General features: G+C 32.4%; 2 protein-coding genes across 3 annotated transcripts in view; one reads left to right on the top strand and one right to left on the bottom strand.

Annotated features, from left to right (window-relative positions):
- LOC111707807 (probable ATP-dependent RNA helicase DDX60) overlaps positions 1–16,676 on the top strand; it is an 18,795-nt gene extending 2,119 nt beyond the window's left edge. Inside the window, exons 3-28 of the mRNA XM_023480966.1 lie at positions 706–767; positions 943–1,031; positions 2,647–2,741; positions 3,287–3,355; positions 3,412–3,609; positions 3,805–3,875; positions 4,154–4,290; positions 4,548–4,654; positions 5,137–5,192; positions 5,286–5,406; positions 5,633–5,768; positions 5,973–6,006; positions 6,217–6,273; positions 6,704–6,883; positions 7,081–7,123; positions 7,346–7,837; positions 8,130–8,840; positions 8,998–9,375; positions 9,535–9,991; positions 10,063–10,187; positions 10,399–10,485; positions 10,741–10,831; positions 13,251–13,329; positions 14,808–14,895; positions 15,098–15,153; positions 16,206–16,676. Of these exons, the coding sequence (XP_023336734.1) occupies positions 2,664–2,741; positions 3,287–3,355; positions 3,412–3,609; positions 3,805–3,875; positions 4,154–4,290; positions 4,548–4,654; positions 5,137–5,192; positions 5,286–5,406; positions 5,633–5,768; positions 5,973–6,006; positions 6,217–6,273; positions 6,704–6,883; positions 7,081–7,123; positions 7,346–7,837; positions 8,130–8,840; positions 8,998–9,375; positions 9,535–9,991; positions 10,063–10,187; positions 10,399–10,485; positions 10,741–10,831; positions 13,251–13,329; positions 14,808–14,895; positions 15,098–15,153; positions 16,206–16,251 (3,897 nt within the window). The 5' untranslated portion in view covers positions 706–767; positions 943–1,031; positions 2,647–2,663 and the 3' untranslated portion in view covers positions 16,252–16,676. The remainder of the gene's footprint in view (positions 1–705; positions 768–942; positions 1,032–2,646; positions 2,742–3,286; positions 3,356–3,411; positions 3,610–3,804; positions 3,876–4,153; positions 4,291–4,547; positions 4,655–5,136; positions 5,193–5,285; positions 5,407–5,632; positions 5,769–5,972; positions 6,007–6,216; positions 6,274–6,703; positions 6,884–7,080; positions 7,124–7,345; positions 7,838–8,129; positions 8,841–8,997; positions 9,376–9,534; positions 9,992–10,062; positions 10,188–10,398; positions 10,486–10,740; positions 10,832–13,250; positions 13,330–14,807; positions 14,896–15,097; positions 15,154–16,205) is intronic.
- Positions 1–16,710, bottom strand: part of LOC111707808 (uncharacterized) — a 37,739-nt gene that overhangs the window by 17,472 nt on the left and 3,557 nt on the right. The window lies entirely within an intron of this gene.

Below are 16,710 nucleotides of genomic sequence, written 5' to 3'. Positions count from 1 at the left end.
AAGTTTATCAATCCTTTAATATTGTTTAATTAGGATCCTTGGCTTCAAGTTTATCAATCCTTTAATATTGTTTAATTAGGATCCTTGGCTTCAAGTTTATCAATCCTTAAATATTGTTTATTAGGATCCTTGGCTTCAAATTTATCAATCCTTTAATATATTGTTTATTAGGATCCTAAGCTTCAAATTTATCAATCCTTTAATATTGTTTAATTAGGATCCTTGGCTTCAAGTTTATCAATCCTTTAATATTGTTTAATTAATAATTCACCAAAACCATACTGCAGTCCTTCAATTATCATACAGGGAAATTTTCATCTTTCTAAACATCCCAACGAAAGATTTGACAGGTTCTTTATTAATTTCGGACTCTGGTAAACATGAATCACAGGATTTTTACTGTGTACACATTCCTATTTTACTTAACAAGTTGATTTATAAGCTACAGGTTAAACTTCTTCTGGACTAAAGGCTTTGAATTTTGGTTTATGACTGTGTAAGTAAGGTCAGAAAATTTGGAGGCCAAAACTTTACGGTTAAAAAACACAGAATAAACTGATAAGACTACAGTTATGTTTAACTTTAGACCTGAAAATGCTCTTGATTTAACGAGTTCCACATGGATTTGTAATTTTTGGTGTCGATAGCTTCTAGCACCATATCAAAGATGCCAGAATAAGGAGGGTTCCATGTTTTTAATTGCAGGAAGTACTGGACTGGTTCCCACAGGATAGAATTATACCTGCTACAAACAATTTACAACCGAGGTATATCGCAGGCTTTACGCTTTGGAAAATCTAATGAAATTGTACAGCTAGTTTTTTAAACGCGAATTTTTTTTCAGATCATCTTAATATGTCGCTATTTCATTATTTTGTTACTTTTAATTTCTTCACTTGTATTTTCCCTGGTATGTATGTTCACTTGTTGATTTCTGAACAGGTACAAGCAGTTCGATGAAGAAAAGCATTGGCACAGTAACAAGAAAATATCTTCTGAGTTTGACAGGATAAAGAATGGCAGTAACTACAGTAAGTAATATCCTCAAATAAGAATAATCAGTAGTAGCTACAGTAAGTAATATCCTCAAATAAGAATAATCAGTAGTAACTACAGTAAGTGATATTTTAACTAAGAATAATCAGTGAAAACTACAGTAAGTAATATCCTCAAAGAAGAATAATCAGTAGTAGCTACAGTAAGTAATATCCTAAAATAAGAATAATCAGTAGTAGCTACAGTAAGTAATATCCTCAAATAAGAATAATCTGTAGTAGCTAAAGTAAGTAATATTCTCAAATAAGAATAATCATTAGTAGCTACACTAAGTAATATCCATAAACAAGAAAAATCAGTAGTTGTTACAGTAAGTAATATCCTCAAATAAGAATAATCAGTAGTAACTACAGTAAGTCATATTCTGAACAAAGAATAAGCAGTAGTAACTACAGTAAGTAATATCCTCAAATAAGAATAATCAGTAGTAACTACAGTAAGTGATATTCTTAACTAAGAATAATCAGTGAAAACTACAGTAAGTAATATCCTCAAACAAGAATAATCAGTAGTAGCTAAAGTAAGTAATATCCTCAAATAAGAATAATCAGTAGTAGCTACAGTAAGTAATATCCTCAAATAATAATAATTAGTAGTAGCAGTAGAACTACAGTAAGTAATATCCTCAAACAAGAATAATCAGTAGTAGCTAAAGTAAGTAATATCCTCAAATAAGAATAATCAGTAGTAGCTACAGTAAGTGATATTCTTAACTAAGAATAATCAGTAGCAACTACAGTAAGTAATCTCCTTAAACAAGAATACTCTGTAGTAACTACAGTAAGTGATATTCTTAACTAAGAATAAGAATAATCAGTATTCAGTAGTAACTAAATTAAGTAATATCTTCAAATAAGTACAATCAGTTGTAGTTACAGTAAGTATTATTCTTGACTAAGAAAAATCAGTAGTAACTACATGAAGTAATATCCTAAAATAAGAATAATTAGTAGTAGCTACAACAAGTAATATTCTTAAATCTTAACTAAAAATAAACATAAGGAAGTACAGTAATTAATAGTTTTAACTATGCATAACCAGTAGTAGTGTAGTAAGTAATATTCTTAACCAAACATAATCTTTTGTAAAGACAGTAAGTAATATTCTATAGTGTATTTTAGTTTAATTGCCGGTTAATCGTTTTAGATATTTATTTGTTTATAATCTTTCGTTCAATAAATATATGTGAAAGTGTAAAACTGAAGAAAAAAATTAGATCGTAAGTATATATAGAGGAGTGATATAAAGTTTATTCTAATTTAGATTTGATGCTTAAAACGGGGCTGAAAACATAATTTTATGTGACCTACCATTTACAGAGTGGCATGTCTGATTCACAATGATCCCTCAAAAGCATTGTTGGATCAAGAATAAATAAAAGAAGTAACTGATCAAGAATGTTTGTGTCACTTGGCAAAATTGACATGCAAATTTCTCCAACAGAAACAATGGAAACATTATCAGTTTTAGGCATGTTTTAGGCTGGAGAAACGATCTCATTTAGCAGATAAAAGTTGGAGGGTATCCTTGAGAATAGGGTATGCCCTTCTTTGAATAGAGGGTTACTTGATAAACAACTGTTCCTTTAAGGTGGTAAGTCTGGTCAGATGTACTCCAGATTTATGCAAAGATATGGGGAGTCCCTTGAAGGATCAAACATCAAGGACGATCCTATTATTTGTAAGGTATAAATATCCAAGGATTAAAACTCTCACCCTTTAACTTTAAGTTACATCATAGAATACAAATGTTTAGGGAACTCTTCAGCTAAATAAACTCCAATTTACACATAAACAATATCCCAAATTTTTAGGGAACTCTTCAGCTAAATAAACTCCAATTTACACATAAACAATATCCCAAATTTTTAGGGAACTCTTCAGCTAAATAAACTCCAATTTACACATAAACAATATCCCAAATTTTTAGGGAATTTTTATGCCAGCTAAATAAACTCCAATTTACACATAAACAATATCCCAAATTTTTAGGGAACTCTTTATGCCAGCTAAATAAACTCCAATTTACACATAAACAATATCCCAAATTTTTAGGGAACTCTTTATGCCAGCTAAATAAACTCCAATTTACACATAAAAAATATCCCAAAAGCTACAATTCAGCAATTAAACAACAAAGTTTTCCCAATATGGAGGGGAGGACATTATTCTCCAGAAATTAACTTCCTCATTTTAAACTCTGAATATTATTTGAATTTAATTGTTATTAGAAAGTGGATAAGAAAAAAGAAAAGGAGGCCAAGACAAGTGGAAGCGCCATTGAACTACTGAGAAAAAAGGTTTGTGGTGTTCTGCAAGAATTCTAATAATATCTGAAATTTTATTTGTAAATTAGCTGGTGAGTGATGTGAAGAGCGGGTACAGTAAGTTGGAGGAGAGGGTGAAGATGTGCAGGAAGGAAGGTGTTAAAGAACAAGAAGATGTTCTTCAAGAGCTTAAGATTAAACTCTCAAACCTTCAGGCCCAACTCTCCTCTTTGCAAGGCAAGGCAGGGCAGAAACAAAACAAGAAGGTTTTGGCTGACATTGAAAAGGTAAAAATAAGAAAGCTTCGCATTGCATATTATTATGTTTTATTCTATCTACAATAGAACATTACATATTTGAAATTTTTTACTATTGTAACATCTCACCAAGTAGCAGAATCAACTTAACATAAATTTCTTTTAAATCGTTTGGAATTTTCTTCATAATATATCTCCTCCCTGTAAGAATATAAGTTTTTGTAGGATGATAATGAGTTAAAGGCAAGTTTTACTCCTCTTATTCAGAAGCTAGTTTACAGTATACTTAAGCTCAGGTATTGCAATATTATGCTTTTATGGGTTTCTTGATCAGGGGTCTGAATCTGCCGTAAAATGAAAGATCTTACCTAAGCATTTGGTTTCTCCGAACGTTGCCCATTGACCAACACCAGTGCTTAGGACCCACCAAAATATTTGAGTCTACAAGTTTTTTGGGTTGATATTTTACCATTTGTCTTTGGATTGGGATACGTAGATCTGCATATTTTACACGATCTGAATCTAAGGAGCGCATTATTATGTGGATCTAGATTCTGAACACTGTTTAAACTAGGTACAAAGCATGGAAGGAAAACCCCTCTGATGCCACCAAGATCAAGATGCTGCTTCATATAAAGAATAACATCAATGTTATCAAAGAGTTCAAACCTGAACTCATGGAGGATGTTGTCAAGTATACTAAGGAGATAGGTAAGATTTGAACATTTTAAACAACAAATTCAGAGAGTTCTGCACCATTCCTCAACAGAACTAATTTGGGTCAGGCATTCTGAACCACCTCAATTTCTCTAAATTGGAAACAATTCTGCCAAATTTTTAAGAAATTCTGCCAAGTTTAAGCTGTAGTTTTCTTGCATTATTACAAAATGTGTATTTTAAGTGATGCATCTTGCTAAAAACAATAAAATAATCATCGTTTGTTTTAATTATGATGAAATATGTACCAGATTGTGAAGAGTTGGGTGCAGGATTAGCTTCTCAAGCTGTTGAAAACGATTCTGGACCAGGTTCCAAGAAAGCTGTTAAAGCTTCCACCTGCAGTAAGCAAGACAAGGTGAGCAGGGAAAGTTTACATGGACAGAATGAAAGAAACTCAAATGACCAATAGTTTCAAAAAATTCGAGCGTCTAAACTTCACTGATTTTTAATCAAAAAATTCCCAATAGTGCTGATCAACGGAGATTGAGTTAATGTTATTGGTATAGGTTATTTAAACAAAAGTTCAAACTGTAATGTGATTATAGAAAGAAAAACTAAATGAAATCCACTTTAATGTCTTGAGTAAATATTCGTCCTTCTCTGATCTCTGAAATAAAAACAATATCATTCTTTTTCCAAAAAAAAAATCCGTGAAATAAGTCAAATGCAACTATTTTTGCTATTGTGAGCTGAATTCAAAGATGACAATGTATTAATCACATTAAAAAGATATAGTTTTTGAATTTTCACTAGGTTTCTTTTTTCCTTATGGAGTAAATTTACATTTGGGGAAGGGAGGTGACTATAAAGGAATACTGAAAACAAACTTTTTATTAGATCAATAAGAGTAAGGCTGAACCACAATCAGAAAAGGGAACAGGAAATTTCATCAGGTACTTTTTCTTACATTTATATTTTTTTGTCACAACATATTTTTCCAGGATTTTAGTGTTAACAATTTATTATGTGAATGTCCATTTTTCTAGATATCAACTAAAGAAAATGGAGAAGTACATTACTAAGACTGCCCCAAATGAATCTGATCCCAGAGTGAACTTTAACCCTGACTTATGGCAGAGGGACATCTTTGATGCAATTGATGCTAGGGTAGGTTTATTTCCAAAGTTTTACATATTTTGAAAAATTGCCTCATCCTTTTTTTATCAGAAGGGATAAGAAATATGGCCGTAAAAACTGCCATGTTTATATGTATGAAAAGAATATGACATAATTTAAGTTTGTTTTTTGCGGAAAATTGCCAAAAGGCAAATGAGAAGACCCAATATTTTCTCTCTCAATGCATTGAATAATACATTGTCCTGTATGTGTTCAGGAGTCAGCCCTTATAATTGCTCCTACCTCCTCTGGTAAGACCTATGCTGCATATTATGCTATGGAAAGCGTGCTCAGGGAAAGTGATGATGGGGTGGCTGTCTTTGTTGCTCCTACTAAAGCCCTAGTTAATCAAGGTAATTCTTATCACCGGTTATGTGTGGCTCATTTTAAAATCTATCTGAAAGTTGTTAATAGAAGTATAAACAGCATCAAGTCATTTTTCTGTAAAGCAAAATTTTTCTTAATTGTAAAAGAATATAGTTAAAAGACTGGGAAAATTTATCTTTCTGTTTATGATACTTTAATTAAAATATATCTCCTAAAATTTTACTGTTAAGTTGCCGCAACAGTGTGTGCACGTTTCAGCAAAAGGTAAATTGAAAACTAACTTCTTTTGGTAAATAAATGATTTTACAATTTAATGTTCCTATGTCATCCATGGTTAATTTGTTTAAATGTATTGATAGTTTTAATTAATAGTTTTAATCTAATTTGAACTAATTTGAAATGAAATCTGATAAAGAGGCCCCGTTATGAACCCCCCCAGACCATCTGCAATGTTTTTCATTCTTACAACTTTAGGAAACAGAACTTGCCTCCTGGGAAAAGTGTTTACGGTACTTTCACTCGAGATTACAGGTTAGTTTGGGGTTCTTTAACATTTTTTGTTGTGAATTGAAGTAGTCCACCCTTACAGATGTATTTTTTTTTTAAAGAAATTAGTATTTTTAAGACGCGACTCAAATTCATTAAATTCGGACACAGGAAGTGGACAATATTTGTCATCATCAATGCTTAGAAATTTTATAAATACCCCTCTTTCCTAATCTTTAATTTGTGCACAGTTTAAGTTACTGCTGTGAATTAAACATCTTTGGCTCCTGGGAAATGAGTAAATTAAGACTGCATTTATCAAAGACGTGAAAGAATTCATAATAAATTCAAATCTCTCAGATTGTGGTTTGAAAAAGAACATATATTTAGATGTAAATCCTGCTCAATTGCATTTTGTCAAAAGAAATTTGATTTTCTACTAACAGAACTTAACTCAGACCCTTCCTTATCATAGGTTTAACACAACAGACTGTCAGATTCTGATTACTGTACCAGAGTGTTTGGAAATCCTTCTCTTGTGTCCCATACAGTTTCAGTGGACCAAGAAGCTCAGATATGTTATCGTTGATGAGATTCATAATATTGGTGGAGAGTCCCGAGGAGAGGTTTGGGAGAACATTCTAAGTCTGATCAGGTAAATCCTGATCCAATGGAGAACTCTAATTTTGTGAAATATCTTTGGAAACGTATGTTCAGATACGCGCATGCATTGAAAAAGCAGTCAAAGATTTTTTTTTATAATTAATGGTTTTTGTGAGTTAAACCCATGCTGGATATTTTGTTATGAACATTAGAAGTGCCAAATCTTTTTCTCTGATACTTGTATTTTAGATGTCCTGTAATTGCACTCTCCGCTACTGTGCAGAACCCAAAGGTAGGATCAATTTTAACTACCCTGAGTCTGAATTTAATGAATTTGAGCCGCTTCTCAAATCCGCCAAAAACCGGTTTCAATAGAGTGCGGGCTTAAATCTTGAAACATTGAAACATTTTAAGCCTCGCCTCAAATTTAAGCCGCGGCTCAAATTCTTTAAATTTGGCCTCTGCATAAACAAAAAAATAAAGTTTTTTTTCTACACACACTTAATATGTTCAGGATCTGCTAAATTGGTTGCAGACTCTAGAGAACTATAAGGAAGAGATGGATAGAGCTAGTGGCAGGGGGGAGATGAGAAGGTCTTACAAGGTCAGGATGATTCCAGAGAGTGGTAAGATAGAACGTCACTCAGATCTTGTGAAATACAAGTATTACAGTGATGAGGATGGAACTGATGGAATCACTTATGTACACCCTATCTCCTACCTCAATGCTCAAGAATTATTGAATAAAGGAAGTTTTCCAGAGTGCATGACATTCTCTCCATCTGAATGTCTAGACTTGTTTGATGTAATGGCTGACAAGTTTGGGGTTGATGCTGTCCAAAATGTGGATCCTCTCATGCTATTTCCGAGAAACAGGTTCCTGGATAGAGCAGATATTCAGATATTTAATTCTTCAATCAGTTCATTCATTTTGAAGCTTGAGAATAGCCAGGCAAACATGGAGAAGCTGAATGAAGTTATCACTCACTTTCCTGGACTCACTAAGGAATTTTTGAAGCTGAATTTTAACATTTTCACCTCAGAAATGCTCTTATTTCTATTGTTCTGATTTTATTTTATTTGGAAGGTTTCCAATGATTTCATTCTTAATTTTTGATTCAATGAGAAACGGAAAATAATCTCCCCTGCCCATGTTACATCATAACAGTTCATCATTAAAGTTGAGGATTCGCATAAACAATTTAATATTCATATAACTGATCTCTATTCTTTTAATGCAGTTGTTTAGACAATTTCTTTAGGTTTCTATTGTCTTTTACTTCAAAATATGTTTGAAGGATCAAGCCGGGATTTATGATGAAAGAAACTATCTTATTGATTACTTCCCTGCACTAGTGAAAACGCTTCAGAAGAAAAATATGCTGCCTGCTCTAGTCTTCACATTTGATAGAGGATACTGTGTCCGTCTTCCTGCAGAAGTTAGTGATACATTTGAGGAAGAAATAGAGGAAATTAAGAATACACAAGAATATCAGAAGAAACAGGCAAATAAAGAGAAGATTGAGAAGGCAATGAAGAAAATCATAAAGAAGAAGAAAAATGAGGCTGCAGAGTCGGAGAAAACGAGGAAAAATGTAAATGCAGTTTCCCTTGCAATTACCAGTGTAGATGATATCTCTCCCTACGAGAAGCTAATGAGTCTTTATCAAGAGTTCCCTCTGCAAACACTTGTCGGACCAAACAACCTTGATAGGGACTCCATGTTCAATATTATGTCCAACCTGAAGCTAGTTAAAAAAGAGTACATGGAGTTAATGAAATATGGTATGTCATACCACCATGCGGGTAATAATAGCAAGATGAGATCAACAACTGAGATGTTGTTCAGAGAGAAGTTTCTAAATCTAGTTGTTTGCACCACTACCCTTGCCCAAGGCATACATATGCCATGTCAAACTGTTGTATTTGCTGGGGATTCTGTTTTTTTAAACAGCTTGAACTACCATCAATGTTCTGGCAGGGCAGGCAGGAGAGGATTTGATCAACAGGCAAGTTTTTTTTCTTCTGAAAATGGTATTTATAGAATATAGACCCTGAGTAATGATCAATTTAATTTGTTTTTATATTTTATCTGCATTTTTTTGATTTGCATGTAACACATGTTTTCTAATTGTTGTTTTTTTAAAATGACAACCTTGTGACTAGGGAAATGTGATTTTCTTTGGAATCCGAGAATCTAAGATAGCAAGACTGATGAACAGCAATTTACCTCTTATATCAGGGAACAGTCCCACCTCCATCTCAAAGATTCTGAGGTTGTTCTTACTAACAAGTGATACCCAGTCTCCAGAAGACAGAAAAGATGCCATAGCCAAAGCTTTGGGAAGCTTGAATAATCCACTTCTAGTTCTAAGGAACGAGAGCATTATTACTCAGCTGCAGATTTTCTTCCTGTTTGCGGTAGAATTTCTCCTGGCGCAGGACTACTTAGATGAAGCCGGACATGCTCGTGGTTTTTCAGGGATTGTAACTCATCTCTCCTTCCATGAACCTTACAACTTTGCGTTCTGCCATTTACTACAGGTTAAAATTACTTTCATATTTACATAAAAGTTTCAATGGAAAGTCATGAGTAATTTAATATTTTAATTATTTATACAAGACCCATAACAAGTTTAATTCTTACTTATCATTCACAAGTTCTTTATTTCCTTGAAATATGAAATCTAATCTGATCTCTAGGAGGGTGTTCTGCACAGTTTAATCACCAGGAACAGTAAGCAGGAGATCACAGAGAAATCTCTGCGAACTCTTGTCCTAGTTCTCAACTATATGTTTGGGATGGTTCCAGCTCCTAGCAAAAAAGAAGCCTTACCTCCCCTTCCAGCAGACATACAAGCATCTGTAGATAACTACAACAAGTCCATTTATTCGATTTATCACGAATTTCTGCATACAGCTGCAAATCTTTTCTACAAACCTCACTACAAATCTGTGCTACCATTGTCTGGTCTGAAACATGATTGCCCTGACACAGGTTTTGTTGACCCACTAGCAGAATTGGCTGGTGTGACCAGTATATCAGATGATACTATTGATACACTCTCGTCAAATCTGAGGAGGGAGTTGGTCACTGAAGCTTTGCCCAAACTTGAGAAACTTCCCATCAATGGATATGCACTGGAATTTTTTATCAGCGGTAAGATCCTTATCACTAACCTCCATTTACTTTAAGTAATATTACAATGTTGATAATACAATTTGTTTCAGGAGATAAGACTGTGGTCCAGCAGAAGTTTAGAGTCAATGATACTTTCTTCCATCTTAATAGCTTCATGTTGGTACTGATGACTATCAAAACATCGTTGCAGGAGATTGGGCCTGACAGTTCTCAGGTGGGTAGTGCTTTATGATCTAAAAATATTTATGTGCCATTAAATAGACATTTCATTTCATTTTCAAAGATATAGAATGGATTTAATAACCATTTAGTGAAATTTTTAGTCTATAAGGATGTCTACATAATGTATATGAATTAATTTGATTCAGATAAAAGCACAAGTCATGAATGAATCGAATTAATAAAATCTTAAATAATTTTCCTAGGACACTACAGATGACCTGATTGATGCTTTCACAGAGATATCAAACCGGTTTACAAAGAAGTTTAACAAAGCATTTGGAATCGAGAAGGTATTCCAAGTTGTGTATGTGCTGCCAGATATAAGTGTTCCCAGTTCTCAGTTTTTAAATTTTAACTTGATCAAACTAACAAAAAATCAAGTTCGGGGGTTAATTGAAAAAAATATACCCATTGGTGAAAGTTTCAGAGTTATGGTTAAAATACTGAAAAAGCTTTGAAAAATTCCTTTTCTTAAAGTTATAAAATTATTGGTTAAAAGATAAATGTTTTAATAAAACTAAAATGGTTATAAGAATAATTATTAGGAGACCCGCAGCTGGGGTTGTCACAAGATTCATGAAATAAACTGCTACACCTGTAGTTTAATGGTTGAAGGAAGAATAGTAGAACATTCAGGTAATCCGGTCTGGGGTAAAGCTCTAACATTCAGTGTTATAAATGGGCCAAATCTGCATATATATGCATATATCTTTAAATCCAAGCCGAGCCGAACAAAACTACACCATACATTCATTAAAAATGGCTAAAATTATAAATTTAAACATTAAATGTCAATTTTAAACTAATAGTAAGGTGTAAGAATTATTTTTTGATTATGCTTTCATTTTCTAACATATCCCTATTTTGAAACAAATACAGCATTTCAGCTCTTGTCGCGTTTTTGGAACATATCCTGGTTTTGAGACATATACTTGAATTCATATTAATGTCAATTTTTTCGCATTTTCGCATTTATAAAATTGTTAAAAACGAAGAGTCCATACAAATTCTGACAATTTTAATCAAAGAGAATAGAATATATATTAGAGTGGAATTTACTAGAAAAAATTATGAAACGGCAATTTTGTTGTGCTGTTTCCATACTGCAGCTGTACTTCACATATTTGTGCTATATAATCTCTTGGGCCCTGGAATATCTTTTATAGAAAACCTAAAATTAATATTAAAAGAAACCAAAATTATGAAATAGGCTGGTTTCACATAGACTCTATGCCTTTCACTTTACAAACGATGATTTTCCGTTTTAACTATAAATCAAATGATGCTTTTTATTCACCTAATTAATTTTATAAAGTTTATTTAACAGCTTTTAGAAATTAGAAATTGAAATGGATAGTCTAGGGAACATACTGTACTAATGTACTCTACTGCATATAATTTGTGAACATTTACATGATTTGTACACTTTGAACTCCCATTTCAGGCTGAAAGGGATTGTCTAATATATATTCTATTCTCTTTATGCCTCTGTTCAGAGAGACATTGCGATCTTATTAAAGGCAAAGGAGAATCGCACATGTTGATCTTTAATTGTTTTTTTCTAGGCATAGTTAAATCATTTTCAATTTGGAGGTCATTAGATTTCATTGAAGGTCATTAAAAAGTCGAACACTGGATTCGTTGCTGCTAATGTATTGCCTGGGTTCCTAGCGTTCGTTTGATATGCATAAAGCCATAGTTTAAACATTTTCTATTTGTTATTAGAGGTCAATTACTCGTCTAATTTTTTATTCTTAGAAATTAGAACACAAATTAGACCTACAGCCCAAAAAATGGAAAATTGGTACTGAGGTACATCAAATAGGACTGTAGTAAATCTAGATGCTATAACTTCAATGATAACTCTACTCAAAGTCTAATGAGAACATATCTATCTCTATCTCTTGCCAGAACTCAAGGCTCTCTACTCTCAGCCAATACTCAAGGCTCGGTATACGTCCGTATTAATCAAAGAATTTAAAAATAGCTAAAACTACAAATTGAAACAATTAAATGTCAATTTTAAATTAATAGTAATGTATAAGAATTATTTTTTGATTATGATTTCATTTTCGAACATATCCCTATTTAGAAACAAATACAGCATTTCTGCTCTTGTCGCGTTTTTGGAACATATCCTGGTTTTGAGACACAAACTTGAATTCATATCAATGTCAATTTTTTAGCATTTACGCATTTATAAGGTAAAATAGAAATAAAATAGAAAATAAATTAAACTGTTCTTTTATAATAATAATAATAATTACGGCATTGAATAGTAAAAATGTTAATATCACTTTGTTCCTACATTATAGATTTCACCAGAAATGCGGGAAACTGTTTGTTTAAAATACTAGAAAAGAAATTATCGATATTCTCTAATTTAACAGTTAAATGTGTAAACTTAGATTCTAGAAATAATTCAGCAGAGCTGGGAACTTTTGAATGGTGGATATCGGGATTAATACTTAATCTCCTCTTTTTCTTAATCTCCGGAATAAATAATAGTTGTTATTAATCTCCAGATTAATTAACCGATCGGGATTAAGGATATCCTATTCTAAAGTTCCCAGCTCTGAGCTGGGAACTTTAGAATGGATAAACTTTAATCCTGAATTCTTGATCCGAATATCCACTGTGGAAACTTTTCATTTTTGTCCTAATCCACTCTTTTTCTCTCTCCTTGGATATCCGTTAATTGTTTTCTCCAATGAGGATATTTCTGTTCTCTCATTGGTTGCCCGCTTTTCTCTGATTGGCTGCTACAGTTTCTCAGATGATTAAATATTAATTTGAATTTTATCGTTTTTCATACACTGTTAAGATTATCTTGCAAGATTATGTTAATCTTGAGATTATCAAAAAAAGAGGATCAAGCATTAATCCCGATATCCACCATTCTAAAGTTTTCAGCTCAGGTAATTTAGTCTTCATAAGATAATTTTTGTTGGATTAATACTTACTGAAGTGTTAGTTTTTGAGTTAATTTCCCCTGCAATAGGATATCTTTTAAGTAATCTTGGTTAACATTTTATTTGGCAATCCTGATTTACAGGGCGGAAATGGTCTGTAAAGGGTCGTCTGGATTGCAAGAGTGAACAGTGCGTCATCTTCATTAAATGTCACACATGCAGGTAGGTGCAGTTGTATAATTTATTATTTGCTAGTTAACAATTAATTGTAGTAAAAATTTTCTTTTATATACTTTAACTTATATCTCATGAAGGAAGTGTTCGCAAAAAATTAAAGGGGGTATAGGCTTAAGGCAAAAAATAAGCGCTTTTGATCGCTACTAATCTTACTTCTATCTGTTGCGTCTATCAGATGAAAATTGTTAAAAACGAAGAGTCCATACAAATTCAGAAAGTTGCAATATACGACTCGGATCGTAAAATAATCAATTTAATTTCAAACAAATAATTCAAATAATGCAAACAATAGTCATCGATTATTTTTCAACGCATTCGTATTTAGTTAGTCATAATAGTTTTGATCCTGTTTTTTTTAAGTAATTGGCTGGCGCTGGATTATCGAACATTCCTGGAAAATATGAAAATGTCGTCTTCATTACAAAAAATCCTCGAAACAGGAATAAGTGTTTTCAAAATTAACTATCAAATCAAAAATAAAGAAATATTATAATATATCAACTATATACGAATGCGTCGAAAAATAATCGATGACTATTGGTTGTAATATCTGAATAATTAGTTTTTTTTTCAACTTTCTGAATTTGTATGGACGCTACGCTTTTAGTATGAGTCGTTTTTAACAATTTTCTACTTACAGACACAACAGATAGAAGTAAGATTAGTAGCGATCTAAAGTGCTTATTTTTCGCCGTAAGTCTATACCCCCTTTCATTTTTCGCGAACACTCGCTTTTACATGTAGTTTCTCTTGAAAAACATTAGTTTTTTCTTCTTTAAAACTTAAGATAAGAAAAACCTTTAGAAAAACTTGTTATTTTTAGAATGATTAGAAACATATTTGCCTCTGAGAAATAAGAAAGACATTCTTTGTTGAAAAATAATTTATTCAATTAAAGGGACTGTTGACGTAATAATTCAAGTGACTGGAAACAGTTGCATGTCAGATTCACATATTGGTACCCTTTTAACCTTTATCTGAACAACTGGAAGGAAGATGTCGTTATGTTCATGTCTAGAAAAGCATTTAATTCTGACAATTTTAATCCTTTGTCTGAGCTTCCTCTTTCCAGAGAGACATGGCGGTCTTATCAAATTTTTCTTAGGCGAAGGTGAATCGTGCATGTTGATCTTTAATTGTTTTTTCTAGGCATAGTTAAATCATTTTCAATTTGGAGGTCATTAGATTTCATTGAAGGTCATTAAAAAGTCGAACACTGGATTCGTTGCTGCTAGTGTATTGCCTGGGTTCCTAGCTTTCGTTTGATATGCATAAAGCCATAGTTAAAACATTTTCTATTTGTCATTAGAGGTCAATTACTCGTCTAATTTTTTATTCTTAGAAATTAGAACACAAATTAGACCTACAGCCCAAAAAATGGAAAATTGGTACTGAGGGACATCAAATAGGACATCTCCACCATCCCCTTAAGTAAAATAATAATGCTAATAAACTACTTTTAGAATTGGTTACATCACCACCTGTCTGATGAGTGTTGCTGCAAAGATAGATTCATTGAGGACGACATCCACCCATTTCAAAGAGCACGAGGTCACATTTTTTATTTTAAAAAAAATCATCTTTTATTAAAGTGGTTAGACCTCCCCCGACCATTTTTATCAGTATTCCACACTTCTTCTTTGCAATTGTAAAATGAATTAAGTTTTCAAATTTTTGAAAATAGAAATATTGTGTTGAAACTAAATCCAAATATTGTTTGACAATTATTCTCACATTTTATCATTTCTTTAAGGTGTCTCTGATGGTTATATCAAGAATGAGGAAAGGAGAAGATTTAAACACTGCCAGGTCTGTACTGTACTGTACTGTACTTTCATTCCATAATCTTTAAAACTCATTCCATAAATATACATCGTATCCTTCTTAAGTTGAAACATGAAAATGTCATCAGATATCATCATTCAGATTTGATTATTTTTGCGATACGAGCATAAATATTTCTTGCATCAGTTTTTCTTTTATTCTATCCATTGTATGCCATGATAGTCATCCATCAATTGTATGTCATGAATGTAATGTATTTCATGAATGTTATCCATCCATTGTATGTCATGAATGTTATTCATCCATTGTATGCCATGAATGTCATCCATCATTGTATGACATGAATGCCATCTATTTATTATATGTTTTGAAGTCATCTTTCCATTGTATGTCATGAATGTCGTCCATTCATTGTATTTCATGAATGTCATCTTTCCATTGTATTTCATGAATGTTATCCATACATTGCATGTCATGAATGTCATCCATCCATTGCATGTCATGAATGTCATCTATCCCTTGTATGACATGAATGTCATCTATTTATTATATGTCATGAATATCATCCACCCATTGTATGTCATGAATGTTATCTATCCATTGTATGTCATGAATGTCATCTATTCATTGTATGCAATGAATTTCATTTATCAATGTATGTCATGAATACCATCTGTACGTTGTATGTCATGAATGTCATCCATTCATTGTATGTTAAGAATGTTATCCATGCATTGTTCTGTGTCAATCCGCAACTCAAATATCAGGAGAAACAGCAATTAAAAATTGTCAAGATTTAGAGAGATAAAATTTACGTCATTGTTGCGGAGATCAAAGTTTCAAGGATACCAACGTACATTGGTCATGCCCCTCTTGAAGGAAAAGGTCACTTGTATTACAATGACAGTCAAGGCTGCGTGTATTTTCAACAACTCGCAACACGTTGTTACACTCTTCTGGAAATTTGCACTGCATAGCACAGCTATTAATTTAGTAAAGATGATATTTAAAACTATTAACCGATTACCGATGACTGTGTCTAGATTGAAACACTGTACTTAATACGTTTATTGTAGGATTCAATGGATGCAGAAGCTACGTGTTCATAATGAGATAAAATAGGAAAGCTTGGATACAATAAGAAGACTAGATTATGTATATCTCTATGATTAAGATTCTAATGTTACAACTCGGTGATATTAACTTGACATTCCAGGCACATTCAAATATTTTTTGATACAATAGTAAGTCAGATGGTGCCTTATAAACCTGCACTTATTTTGGAAAAAAATAATTTGATTGATATTATTGTATTGAAAATTACCAGTGATGATATCGATACTTCCAAAATACGAGATTTTTTCTACCCATTTTTGTACTATATAATATGTTACCATCAAAAGGATATTTTTTAAGCAAAGATTCAATTTTCTAGCTAAATAACATCTAGTGATCTATGTATATTTTTTTTTTGTAAAGTGGGAATCTTGTATTTTCTTCAAGTTTGGATCAGCTGATCAGATTTATTTCAATAAAATTTGTTCTCACATTGCTATTTCGTATCTTCTCCTGTTTGTGTAG

Source organism: Eurytemora carolleeae, unplaced genomic scaffold (genome assembly GCF_000591075.1).
Source record: "Eurytemora carolleeae unplaced genomic scaffold, Eaff_2.0 scaffold715, whole genome shotgun sequence".
Classification (NCBI taxonomy): Eukaryota; Metazoa; Arthropoda; class Copepoda; order Calanoida; family Temoridae; genus Eurytemora; species Eurytemora carolleeae.
Note: the sequence above shows the minus strand (reverse complement) of the source record. Positions and strands in the feature narration are given on the sequence as shown.